Source organism: Lutra lutra, chromosome 1 (genome assembly GCF_902655055.1).
Source record: "Lutra lutra chromosome 1, mLutLut1.2, whole genome shotgun sequence".
In the NCBI taxonomy this organism is placed as follows: domain Eukaryota; kingdom Metazoa; phylum Chordata; class Mammalia; order Carnivora; family Mustelidae; genus Lutra; species Lutra lutra.
In genome coordinates this window covers 127,079,064-127,093,052 of record NC_062278.1, presented here as the reverse complement: position 1 = coordinate 127,093,052, position 13,989 = coordinate 127,079,064, and the positions used below count along the sequence as shown (strand labels likewise).

Genomic DNA, 13,989 nt, shown 5'->3' with positions numbered 1-13,989 from the left:
AGCAAGGCAGGGGGAGGATGCCATGTCCAAGGTCACCCACCTGTGCTAGCATAGCAGTCTATGGGAAGAGTGCAACAATGGTGTCAGCCAGCAGCTCTGTCTTTTGGGGAGTATCTCAGCTGTCCCTCACCCCTCTAGTTGATGCCTCTAGATCAGCAAATGATTTTCTTTCACATATAATCTACATGCTTCTCAAACTGCTATATTTTGCTGGGGTCTAGAAGAGTGAAACCATATATGAGCTCTCCAAAAGGAAAATCCTGTAGAACTTTGGGACCCCTGGATATTAGCACCACTGGTTTTCTAAGCCATTCTGGAGACTGGTCTTTCTGGTATAGATCTCAGAGGCCAGGGCACCCAATATGCGCACCAACCCCTCCACCTCTGGGGGAAGCACCTAACTGGTAAGATCCTTCCCTGTTGTGTGCCATGCCAGGGTAGGGTTTTTTGTTTTGTTTTGTTTTGTTTTGTTTTGTTTGCAATTCTGTGTCTCTTCCTCTCTTACCCAACCTCTCTTACCCAACCTTATCCTTTGTTATGAAGAGCATTTTATCTAGTTTTCAAATATTTTTAAGAGGGAAATTGTCTATTCGTAGCTGTATTGTGTATCCATGGGAAGAGATGAGTTCAGGATTTTGGCATTTGCTGAGGCATGCATGGGTGGTTGGAGTGTCCCCGAGACTCCCTGGCTGGTGCAGGTGTGTGCAAATGGTTGCAATTCTCCTTCTTCCTAAAATCTGCCATCTTGGATCCTCCTCCTAAAAGGCAGGATTTTAATTCACCCCAGTCATGGACAGCTTATTCAAAAGGGTATTCAAAGATTGTTTTAGTTTACCTTTTCAGGATGTCTGACTAGTTTTTTGAGCTCTAACTTTTTTCCTCTTCTGTACTACTGAAGAATTGAAGGTAGGATAATCATACAACCTGATTTGTTTGTAGCACTTTTCATTTATGTGTATTACTTTGTGCTAATGATTAATAACGCCCTCTTTCCCTCTTTAAAATTATCCTACTTTGATGATAAATTTGAAGTTGTATTGTTATCTATAATATTTTTATTTTTTATTTTTTTGTTATGTTATTTATTTATTTGACAGAGAGAGATGCAGCAAGAGAGGGAACATAAGCAGGGGGAGTGGGAGAGGGAGAAGCAGGCTTTCCACAAGCAGGGGGCCCGATGTGGGGCTCGATCCCAGGACCCTGGGACTATGACCCAAGCCAAAGGTAGACACTTAACAGCTGAGCCACCTAAGGTGCCCCATTATCTGTAATATTGTTATGTAACAAATTACTCCGAAACTTAGCTGCTTAAAACATGTTTATTATCTCACAGTTTCTGTAGGTCGGGAATTCAGGTGTGGCTTAGCTGGTACCTCTGCCCCAAAGTTTCTTGAGAGGTTGTTGTCAGGGTGTTAAAAGGAGCCATGTTTTGTTTTTTTGTTTTTGTTCTTATTTCTGTGGGGTTTTTTTGTTTGTTTTTTGTTTTTTAAGATTTATTTGAGAGAGGGAGACCATGAATGGAGGGGAGGGCAGAGGGAGAGGGAGAGAGAGAGAACCTTCAGGCGGACCATCCTAGGACCCCAGGGTCATGACCTAAGCCAAAATCCAGTGTAGGCCGCTTAACCAACTGAGCCACCCACGTACATCTAGCCCGAGCCATGTTTTATTTGAAAGGTCAGTTGAGGGAAACTCTATTTCCAAGTTCACTTACATGATCATTGGCAGGATTTAGTTCCATGTGGGCTGTTGGACTAAGGGCTTCAGTTCCTTGCTGGCTCTTGGCCGGAGGCCTTCCACAGTTCCATTCTGCATGAGCCTCTCCATAGCACAGCATGGCAGCTGGCTTTTCACACACACATACCAAACTGAAGTGACATCCTGTTACCTCCGCTGCATTCTGTCATTAGAATCAAGTACCAGGAGGTAGGTATCACTGGGGGCCATTTAGAAGTTGCCTAACCATAATAAAAGGGAAAGTGCTTCCATTAATACTTCTCTATAATGGAATATAACCCATTACCTGTTTCTGTTTTTGTTTTCCTGCAAGAAGAAATTTGCTTCAGGATTCTCTTTTTAGAGTGATCAGTACCTGTTTGTATACACAGTGGATTCAGCTCTTCTTAGAATTAACTCTAATTCACCAATTTGGTATCTACAAACTTTTTGTGAAAGGGATCCATATATGTTTTCATCTAATATAATTTCAGGGGGTGCTAGGAAGTGTAAACATCACAGATTTTTAATATACACATTTGTGGTGGTTTTATTACAGCTTTGAATGTATAAAATGAGTTCAGACCCAGGTTTTAAGGGCTTGCTAGGTCATTTGTTTGAAGCCTTGTACCAAAAGACAGAGGTCACAGTCTGACCTTCACTAGCTTTGCTCTCCTTTATGGGCACAGACTATACCTTGAGCTTTAGCTGGCTGCTTGGCACATTTAGTCAGTTGGAAGGATGGAAGAATCACCATGTGTATAGTTAATGGAAGCTACAGAAAGCAATTTAAAAGGGCATTGGTGTTTTTTTATTGTTGTTTTAAGTAGGCTCCATGACTAGTACAGAGCCCGAGTGGAGCTTGAACTCACCATCCTGAGATGAAGATCTGAGCTCAGATCAAGAGTTGGACACTTAACCAACTGAACCACCCAGGTGCCGCATAAAAGGGCATAGGTGTTTTGAAGTGAAGGTGAAGCCACATCTTGAAAGGACAGAGCATCAGAAACCCTCCTAACCTTTTTGTCTCTATGAGCAGGTTAGAAGGAGGAATCCCAGTGCTTCTCATATTTCTGGAGTAAATGAGAAGTGCCCAGATCAAACTGTTCCTCCCTACATTGTTTTTGGGAAGAATGAAGAGCCCTGAAGTTCTTTCCACCCCTACCTTCCCCACACACTCCAACTCTTTCCCTTGAGGTCGTCAGGATTAAGCTCTTTGTATCTGTTTACATTAACTACCACAAGAAGCTCAGGGCTCTAGGGTCATTCCTCATGTGCATTTAACGGTCTTTCTGCTTTTCTGTCCAGATCCCTTGCCTTTTTCCTGCCTCTTCTCTGAACATTTCCTTCATCTTTTTTGTTCAGACTGAACTGGGATTTTTCCCTGATGGAACTTTTTCCCAGCTCTTTTGTAAACTTCTTAGCTGGCTCTTTTCCCTTCTATCTCATAACCCTTCTGTCCCTAGAGATGGAGATAAAGACTTGCTTGTCATTGCATTTTTCAGACACCTTTCTTTCCCTTTTCTCTAAACACTCCTGCTCTATATTTTATCAGACTCTATCTTGTTGTGCATCTACAGACCTGCTGGTTCATTCTTCTTCATTTCTTTGAGATTTTAGCTGCTAGCTTATGGTCACTTTTTCTAGCACTACTTGCATGATAATTTATGGACATTTCATTGCCTATGTAGACAATTTTTCTTTTTTAAAAGATTTTATTTATTTACTTGTCAGAGAGAGAGAAAGAGAGAACACACAAGCAGGGGGAGTGGCAGGCAGAGGGAAAGGGAAAAGCAGACTCCTCACTGAGCAGGGAGCTGGATGACGCGGGGCTTGATTCCAGGACCCTGGGATCATGACCTGAGTCAAAGGTAGATGTTTAACCGACTGAGCCACCCAGGCACCCTGATAATTTTTCTTAAACTATAGCCTTCCCTGATGATCATATTCTCCATCCTGCCTTGAGGTACTTGTTCCCATGGTCATTTCCTAGACCTTGGCCTTACCAATAACTAAAGTTCCTCCATAATCTCAAATTCAAATATCCTGCCCACCACCTTCTGTCCTTCCAAGCCACTGCTTCTACTGCCCAATAGCAACAATCCTTCTGCAGTCCATCTGTTATCTGCAGTCTATTAATCCTACCATTTTTTCACTGGCTTTTAATAGCTCCATCATTAAATTACAACTGCATATACGCTCAACTGAGCTGACCCCTTCCCCCAGCTTTGTCATCCTTATGTGATGAAATTCCGAATCTGGTTAAATCAAACTCTCTTTTTCATGCCTACTTTTACACTTTAATGTTGATGAGGAAAAACACAGCCATGCTGACTGGTCATACTTTAAATTCATGACAGTAAACTTCAAGAAGACTAGTGCTGTCTGGCAGTCCTGGTACATTTTCTTGGCCCATTCAGTGTTGTTGTCTTTCTCCTTTCTTCAAACCACCCACCTCTCTACCCATCCTCACCATTTTTTACTCTGTAAAAATAGGAGTAACCACAGACAGTATCCACAAGTGCTTACTGCCATATCCATCTACTTAATTCTCTCTGGTTATTGTACTTTCCATGTTCTGCTTGCCCAATAAGTTCCATTCCCTCTCAGTTATTCATGAACATTGTTCCAGAAGTTCCCCCCTACCCCAATGCAGCATGTTTCTTCTCTGTTAAGAAAATTTCCATCAGGGCGCCTGCGTGGCTCAGTGGGTTAAGCCTCTGCCTTCGGCTCAGGTCATGATCTCAGGGTCCTGGGATCGAGGCCCGCATCGGGCTCTCTGCTCAGCGGGGAGCCTGCTTTCTCCTCTCTCTCTCTATGCCTGCCTCTCTGCATACTTGTGATCTCTCTCTCTGTTTCAAATAAATAAATAAAATCTTTTAAAAAAAAATTTCCATCAGTAAGTAAGTATGCTCTAATTTATTGTATCTTTTAAAAAATGCTCTCCTGACTCCACTTCTCCCTCCAATTTTAGTGTATGTGCTGCCGAAGCGAGCACTCCACTTCTCCCTCTAGGTACTACTCTGTTCCTTCATTCTCCTTTCCAAAATGAAATTCCTTGCAAGAGTTGTCTAACTTTCTCTAATTCCTCTTTTCCCGTTCTCTCTGCGATCCTCTTCAAGCAGGCATTGGCTTCACCACTCTGCCCATACTGTTGTTGTCAAGGCTGCTGATGACCTCTGTATTTCTGTATCAGGCTCTAGTCATCATCTTATGCTATACTTTATTAATATTTGGCATATTTGATTACTTTCTCCTTGAAACAGTCTGTCATTTGGCTTCTTGTTATTCTGCTTAATCCAAGTGTTCTAGTGTTGAGTCTTTTGGCCTGCTTTATCCATGGTAAAGGGAACTCCCTTAGTGAACTCATCCCATTCACATGCTGACAATTTCCTGATTTGTATATCTAACCCACAACTGTCTCCTAAACTCCAGATTCATGTATCCAACTGCCAACTTGACATTCTCACTTGGATGGCTAATAAAATTCTCAAACCTAACATGTTCAAAACTGCATTTTTGATCTTCTCACTCAAACCTGTATCATTCAGAGTCTTCCTCATCTCATTAACTGACAACTCAAATCTTTCTAGATACTCAGGCAAAAACCTTAAGTGTTATCCTTGGCTCCTCTCTTTTTTCACACCCCACACCTATTGTGACAGCATATCCAGTTTGACAGTCATTTCAACTTCCAGCATTTATCTGGAATCAATGAATTGTATTACTTTCAAAGCTCTTGTCCTAGTCCAGACTACCATCATTTCTCTGAAATGACCACATTTCTGATACTGAAACAGCCTCCTGCCTAGTCTCTCTGCTTTTGTCCTCTAGCCCCTCCACATGTTTGTCTGTTCTAAGATTGTAACCAGAGTGATCCTTTTAAAACAAGTCAGTTCATGTCTCTCTTTTCCCAAAACTGTAATGGCTTCCCAACTCGAACCATAAAAAGCAAAATCCTTACAGTGACTAACAGGGTTCTATGCTAGCCCTGTCCAGTGGAAAAATAATACAAGCTATACATGTAATTTTAAATTTTCTAGCAGTCATGCTGTGAACATAAAAAGAAAACATGAAATTAATCTTAATGTATCTAATTTTAACCAATGTATTGAAATGTTATTTCTACAGTAATCAATATAAGAATTATTAATTGGGGGCACCTGGGTGGCTCAGTGGGTTAAAGCTGCTGCCTTCGGCTCAGGTCATGATCCCAGGGTCCTGGGATCGAGCCCCACATCGGGCTCTCTGCTCAGCAGAGAGCCTGCTTCCTCCTCTCTCTCTGCTTGCCTCTCTGCCTACTTGTGATCTCTGTCTGTCAAATAAATAAAAAAATCTTAAAAGAATTATTAATTGAATTATTTTATTTTTTATAACAAGTCTTCAAAATCTGGTGTGTATTTTATACAGTTTGGATGTCAAATTTTGATTGGAAATACTTGTTTGGCATTTAGGTTTCATAAAATTTACAATTGATCAAGCAGATTTACATACCCAAGTAATTCTAAACATTCTTATAAGGTTTCCTAACAACTAATCCAATATTAGTTTTTCTAAATTTAAAATATTCAAGTTAAAAAATTTTAAAATTCAATTCTTATCCACATTTCAAATGCCCAATAGCCACATGAGGCCAGTGGCTATCATATTAGACAATATAGCTCTTTAGCATCTGGCCCTTCTTCTCTGATCTTATCTTCTGTAGCTTTCTCCTTCATTCATTCTGCACCAACTATAATGGCCCCTGTCTTTGATCACTGCAGACACTTCCCATTTCAGAGCCTTTGCATTTGGTGTTCTCTTCGCCTAAAAAGCTTTGTCCCCAGGTGGCTGCATGACTTCCTCCATCTTTTTCAGGTCTTTGCTCAAATGTCACCATCTTAGAAAAGCTTTCTCTGACCAGTTTAATATCTATACCATTTGCCTTCTGTCTCATATTCTTACATTTCCAGGTTGCCTTTTAAAAAAGAGAGATGAGGGCTGAGAGGGGACGTGATCTACAAAGGGAAGCAGTAAAATACGAGAATTGTCCCATACAGACAAAGAATGATTTATGTTAGGCAAAAGTGTAGAGTAAAATTGAATAAGTGACTATATCCCCTAAGCTTGCTGCTACCTAGGCAGCTCACAGGATTGTTTTATATGTGTGTGTGTGTGTACATGACTTGATCCTCTTACAGATTGTAAACTCCTTAAATGCAAAGTTCTGCCATAATATCATTTTGTATATTCTTTGGCACCTAGCTTAGAACTTTGACCAAAAGATAATCTGTACTCCAGTTATGGGCCACCTATTGGTTAGCCTTTTGTGTTATATATTCTTGGTGACCTCTGCCCTTCCCTTCGTTCTCAGTGCTAGCAACTGGTATATATTTGCTGATGGTATATGTGTGTTGGCTTCACATGGGCTATGGGCTTTGGCTGTGATTGGGACATTCACTTTTCCTTGTCCAGTCTTATGCACTCTTATTTGTTTTCCAAAACTAACTCCTCTAAGGAGTTCAAAACAGAAGTATGTGTACTTCTGTTTTGTGTTCTAGTAGGAAACATAAACATGTAAACATAATTACAATAGCAAATGAATTCTTACATAATTACAATAGCAAATGAGTCACCAAAAGTATCTCTGGAGGAAAAAGTACATAAACTCTAATTTTCTGATAATAGAATTAATTCAAAATCAAAATACCTTTTTCTATTATGAGCTTGCTACCAAAATATCCTCAGAGGCAACCCAAATACCTACTTTTAGTATGCACTCCATTTATAAAAAAACAAACAGGGGCAGCAAACAAGCAAAACTGATCGAATGCCTTACTCATTTAAAAATCTTTAATGTCTTCCACACTGCCTTGCATATAGTAGGTACTCAGTGCTTGTAAAATTGAATGAACCAGATACAGAGCAGTAAAGAGAGTTGCTGTTAATGGGCAAAACTTAGGTTGTTTAAGATACAGGTCTCAAACCCAAGTGTCTTTTGGCAAGAGATGCAGAGCTGTGAGAGAGTGTGTGAAGAGGAACAGTAAAATCCAAGATCAGTCCCTAGGTAGAAGGGTCTAAGGTACTCAGAAGAATGTACTATGTGTACACTTCCATGTATTCAAATGGAGTGATGAAACTCATCTGTTTGTTATTACAGGAATACTGTTTTCAGTTTTACTCTGGATTTTGCTCTTGATATATTATTTCTTGATGGATTGTACAGTTGTTTGCATCCCTACTTAAACTTTGATAATCTGGCATCAGGGTAAAGATGCATCCCTCATTTGTTAACTAAGGGATTGGGTTAAAATACTTTTTTTCTTAAATTATGAAACTTTTTAAAAAAGATTTTACTTATTTATTTGAGAGAGAGAGAGAGTGAGAGAGCATGTACAAGCAGGCAAAGGGGTAGAAGGAAAGGGAGAAGCAGACTCCCTGCTGATCAGGGAGCCTGGCACTGGCCTCAATTCTAGAACGCTAGGATCATGACCTGAGTCAAAGACTGAGCTCAACAGACTGAGCCACCCAGGTGCCCTAGGGATTGGGACAAATACTTATTAAGAATCCTTCTAACTCTGTCGTTCCGTTATTTTGAGTAAACCAAATCCTGTTATCAGGTACTTTAATGGTATCCTGTTGGACACAAGTATTTCGATCAGTTTTGCTTGTTTGCTGCCCCTGTTTGTTTTTTTATAAATGGAGTGCATACTAAAAGTAGGTATTTGGGTTGCCTCTGAGGATATTTTGGTAGCAAGCTCATAATAGAAAAAGGTATTTTGATTTTGAATTAATTCTATTATCAGAAAATTAGAGTTTATGTACTTTTTCCTCCAGAGATACTTTTGGTGACTCAGAAGTTTAAGCTGGCACTGTGTCTTGTGAGTTAACTGTTTCTGATCAGGGGTTCTGGGTAAACTAGAACAGTATTTCTTCCTCTCGGTGCTAATTCATTGCAGATGGGTGGAAGTACATGAGATACTTCAGCAGGCATCAGAAAGAAACAGAAGGGACGAAAATTATTTTTCTCTGGTTCTTGAACATATGTTCTTTGTTTTAAAAAATGCGGTGCCTTGCTGGTTTAGTTGGTAGAGCGTGTGACTTGGCTTCAGGGTTATGAGTTTGAGCCCCACTTTGGGGGTAGAGATCACTTGCTAAAAGAAAATCTTTTTTTAAAAAAGCAATGAAAATTAAATATAAAAGATATTACCCCCAAATAAGTATTATAAAAAAATAACATAATAGAGGAAACTCCACAATACAAATAAAAGGAGGTGTCTCTCTTTGCTTTTTGAAAGTTCTAACTCTCCCCCATCTATGTGGCCTCAGCCACTTCAGACTAGACAGCTCTGTTGGACTTGATAAATCTCTCTCTCTCTCTCTCTTTTTTTAAAGATTTATTTATTTGAGGGGGGAGAGGAGTCGTCTCAAGCAGACTCCTTCCTGAGCATGGAGTGCGGTGCACTCAGTCCCAGGACCTTGAGATCATGACCTGAGCCGAAATCAAGAATCAGACATTTAACCTGGTCACCCCTAAATCCCTCTAATTCTTAATTGCTTTTCCCTCACAAAAAGTGTGACCACTCGTTTTTATGTTTACATATGTCTGCTTCCTATCAGTGTAGCTTTTCTCCATCAGTCTGAAAGTCTTCCTTTTGCATGTGGACTACCCCTCTTGGACTTTTTATGAAGTGCTTCCCCTTTTTTCCTCGCTGAGAGCCAGATTCTCTCTCCCTTTAGTGGGTACTAAGCAGAAGCAACATACCTATCTATTGTTCATATGAAGGTGACATCCAACAGTTGATTAAGAAACTTACCCTGCTTCTTAACACTTATACCCAGTTCTTCTGTTGGCAAAGCTTGCAAGGCTCACCACAAAGATCCCACTGTCTAGTTATGGTTTTAGTGAGAACAAGCTATTTTCTTTCTTCCCCATCTTATTATCTATCTTGTTACAAGCTTCTCTCAGAATGATTTAATACAGTAAGTATTTTGTAGACATTCTAATGCGTCTGCCTTAAATTAGATTAAATAGCTACTTGATGTTGTGGGTGATGCTGTGAATTTGTGATTTGCGTGGCTTCAGATGTCATAATTTTTCCCCCCCACTTTCTAGGAAGTAACAGCTAGCAGTCGCCACTATGTTGACAGGCTATTTGACCCTGATCCCCAGAAAGTTCTTCAAGGTGTCATGTAAGTAGTATGTATTTCAGAGTCTATCAAAAGTCTTTTTTTGTTTTGTTTTGGTTTTTTTAGTCTTGTTTGTTTTTGTGTTTGAATTTGCCAAATATTATAATTCTGAAAATGCAGGATTAAAATTTTTTTCTTCTGTTTTAGAAAGATCCTGACACTCATGACTTTAATATTGTACTGTAAAGAGTTGTCTGGTACTTATTCACTGACATGGTTCACTTACTTTTTTGTAGAATACTTGTTTTACCATTTTAAAACATGTTTTTGGAGACTGCTTTTGTGACTTTTATATCCAACAAAAGCAAGGGAATAAAATTGACTATCTTTTATAATTTGAAAGGGATGGGAGAATAGTATGTCAGTAGGGTTTTTTGTTTTGTTTTTGGCTAACTCACTAACTATCTCCTACTGATTGTTTTAAATCTCAGAATTTAGAAAGTAGTTATTGGAAATTTAAATTCTTGAAAACTTGAATACCCATTTTTTTCTGCAAAATTCCGTGGTGTTTAATGAGAGAAACGTTTTTAAGCAAGATATCTGAGGTGATAGATAATACCTTTAAAAACTTAAGTCAGATAAGTGTGGTAAGATTGCAGGTGATTGAAAGATGAATTCTCTATCCTAAGAGCAGATTATCATGCTCTTGACATATGACTTCTACAGGAGAAGGTCTAGCCTACAACTCTCCTCTTCGGGTTGGCAAACATAGAGCACCCACAGGCTCGAACTGTGTCCAGGTGAAGGAGGAAACAAAAAAGGGCCAGGAAGTTTGGTATAGCATTGGCACACAGTGGCACACATGAGTCCTTTTATTCTTCTCTTACCCTGTTAGTGTCAAATAGTACTTTCCAGTTTAACTTTTGCTCAGTCATGGCAAGGCGAGGATGCTTTATTTATAGAAGTATCTACAGATTCTAATTCTTATTCAAACCACTCCCCCAGCACCCCCCCCCCCCCCAAAACACATTGTATAGGACATGTCTTGGGGATGTGGATTTTGTAGGGCGGAGGCAAGATAAAAGTGAGTAAGGCTGCTTGACTATTCAAATTGAGCTGGAAAAGAAGGTGAGGAGCTGGATGTAGACCCGCCTGGCATATTTGACGCCTTACTTCACATTTTCTCAGTACAGAAACAGGAGATTATAGTTCTTGTTTTCTCATTATGTTGACTTTGCCTTTGTCCCCTTCACTAGGAGACTTTGTGATGATTTAATCAGCCCCTTTGTAGACTAGTTTGATTATTACCAGAAAAAGTGATATTAAATTCATCGTTAAATAGATCAGCTTGGGTTGTACCTACACATAGAGATTAGGCTGTGGGGATAGTTTTAATTAACACTTCTCCTTATACAGACACCCCCCACACACACCCAGACAGTTTTGTATGTTAGTAATCCTTGATATCATTTAGGATTGTTCAATAAGTAGTTTAGCTCAATAAGTAGCTGAATTTAGACCCATTAAGTGTTCCATGAATGATAGAGATGATGTTGTATCTTTATTTTTATTATGATTGCTAGAGTGGTTTAGGAGAGAAGCTAATTTTATCAAGATTTCTGTGTGAAAGTCTTTTTTCTTGAAATGAGTAGCTGATTCAGGTGTTACTTGTCACTTTGTGAAATTTCTCATTTCCCAAAGAAAGTTGATAAATAAGGCATAAAAAACAGCAGAAAGAGTATATTATAACAAACCAGCTAAGGTGAAGTTGGATGGCCTTTAGCACCTCTATAAAAAGTATCAAGTCTAGGACACTAAACTGTTAGCTGAGACAGATTAGCAAGATTTTTGTGTAGGGGTGGTGGAATACAAAGAGTATGGTTCGGAGTTGGACAAGAGGTTGAATTATTGGTTCTGACATTTCCTGCTGGAGGCCTTTCCTAGCTGTGTGCTGGGGCAAGTTACTTAATATCTGTGAGCCTCAGCTTCATCATTTCTAACGGGAAAGTAATATGCCCATCTTGCCAGGTTGTAAGAATTAAGTCAGAAATATAAAATTCAGTGCCTGGTATGTTGATAGCCACAAATTGGTACTGAATTGCTTAATCATATTGATGCTAGTTTAAAACAACTTCAAAAATGAGATGATTCTTTTCAAAGAAGAGAAAGAAAAACAAAAAATAATCAAATGGAAACAATTTAAACTGATGGAGATGAGGGAAAGGGGCCAGAATTCTTGATTCAGATGAGAATCCAAGTGGTAACATATAAATATGATTGCTACTTAAAATAGTAAAACCTGTTTAAAGTCGGAAAGGTACAGATCACCCCAAATCTTTTTACTTTATGTCAGAATAGAGCTAGCCTTATATAGATACGTATAGTTTGATTTGATAAAGTGCCCTTTTCCCCAGAGAGAAAAATTTATTCTTTCTGACTTATTATTTTCCTAAACATTGTCACTGTCTGAAAATTAATTGTACATAGTCAAGATAATAAAAAATGAACTATATTTTTAACATTTCATTCTCAGGTAACCTTGTCTAGTACTAGAATACTACAGTATTGATAGTGGAAAGGAGGAACCAAAATGAGGTTTAGGATAAGAGAGTTGACCAGTTTTTCCTCTTTTATACACGTTACACAGACACCATTGAGTCCTACAAAGACCATTACTAGATCAAAATAGGTAGGTAGAAGCGAAGTAGCCACAGAGTATAAACAACCAAAGGTACCCTACTAACTTTGAGGGAGAAGATAGAAGTTGAAATAATCAGCTTTGAGTCCAGAATATCCAATTGGAAAGACATTTAAAAATTGACAACTAGCTTTAGCTATGAAACAACAGAACTTTATCATTTTTCTAACTATAATCTTGATTTTGCTTAATAAGGATTGCGAACATATAAAACATACCAGCAGGAAAAACAAAATTGAAGAAATTAAAGGCAAGTAAGGACTTCTCATCATGATCTGTAATCTACTCAGCGTGGTAGAGCCATAGCCCTACCCATACATATAGGGAACTTCTTTGTAGCTAACCCATGTCGTAAAGGACCATTTTACGTAAGTGAATGTGCCCTTACTGAAAAATACTGTTAAGCAACAGAAGTGCTTAATTTTAATTGTTGAAGAATGAGGAGTTCTTTAGAAATAACTGTTTTGTTAGTACATTATTTGGTATAAATTTAAATGATCCTATTGTATCAAAGGTTTGAATACAGAATCGGATCCTAAAAGAGCAAAGTTTCAAATTAAAAATCATTAGGTAGGAATAAGATAGGTCCATTGTGTAGGTTATAAATTATAGCCTTTGCAACTGAAACAGAGTAGCTATATCAAATAAACTACACTGCATTGCAAATCTGAGCTTCCTCTAGCATGGAGATCTGTATATTACCTTAGACAGTTACAGGACATTTTTTGGTAAAGTTACTAGTGTATTAGCTCAATCCTGTTAAACCTTCTAGTTAAGAAGGTCCAAGTCCAAGCTGCTTAATACTGTGTTGTTTTGTTTTTTAAACATATTTAATAAATTAAAGCACCTGATCTGGTTTTTACATTAGTGATTCTCCAGGAAAAGATCAGCAGATATCCCTATGTGGCTCTGTGTTGAAGGGCAAAAGATGATACAAGTTAATATGGCTGGCTTTGTAGTTTCCAAGTGGAATAGAACTAGGAAACTAGACTGGATCGCTTGGTAAACTCAGCCAGGCTGTTGAGGGTACTTTAGAATTGTTGGGGGATTTTCACCAAGTATCCACTTCTAAAAATTATTTTCTGAAGTATTTTAACATACCGATGATGTAAGTTTATTTTGGTAGTAGAATATAGACAGATTCCATATTTCTTGCATGAACTAAAAATATGAGCTTTCATAAAATGAAAGCTTTGGGTTTTGAGAAATTTTAAATTAAAGGGTAATTTTTAGAATAATTCAAAAGAAATAATCCTATTGGTTACTTTTAAAAGTGTTACAGATAAACATAAATAAAGATGACCATATCCCAAATGAAATGAAGTAACTCTGAGTCTTGTTTAAACCTGTGTATTCTGAGACAATTCAGTCTGTTTAAAAAGGTGGCAAGTTTTTCCAAAAATTATTAGATCAGATTGACATAGTTTTTACGCACAGATAGATAAGCTGTTTGTATGTGGTATTAACTT

General features: G+C 38.5%; 1 protein-coding gene across 3 annotated transcripts in view; it reads left to right on the top strand.

Annotated features, from left to right (window-relative positions):
- The window catches only part of ARMC8 (armadillo repeat containing 8), a 106,643-nt gene that overhangs the window by 21,460 nt on the left and 71,194 nt on the right, over window positions 1-13,989 (top strand). For 2 of the 3 annotated variants that reach the window (XM_047736053.1, XM_047736035.1), the window contains exon 2: window positions 9,809-9,885. The exons of the other annotated variant lie outside the window; for it this stretch is intronic. In XM_047736053.1, coding sequence (XP_047592009.1) covers window positions 9,809-9,885 — 77 coding nt within the window. The remainder of the gene's footprint in view (window positions 1-9,808; window positions 9,886-13,989) is intronic. 3 annotated transcript variants of the gene reach the window in all.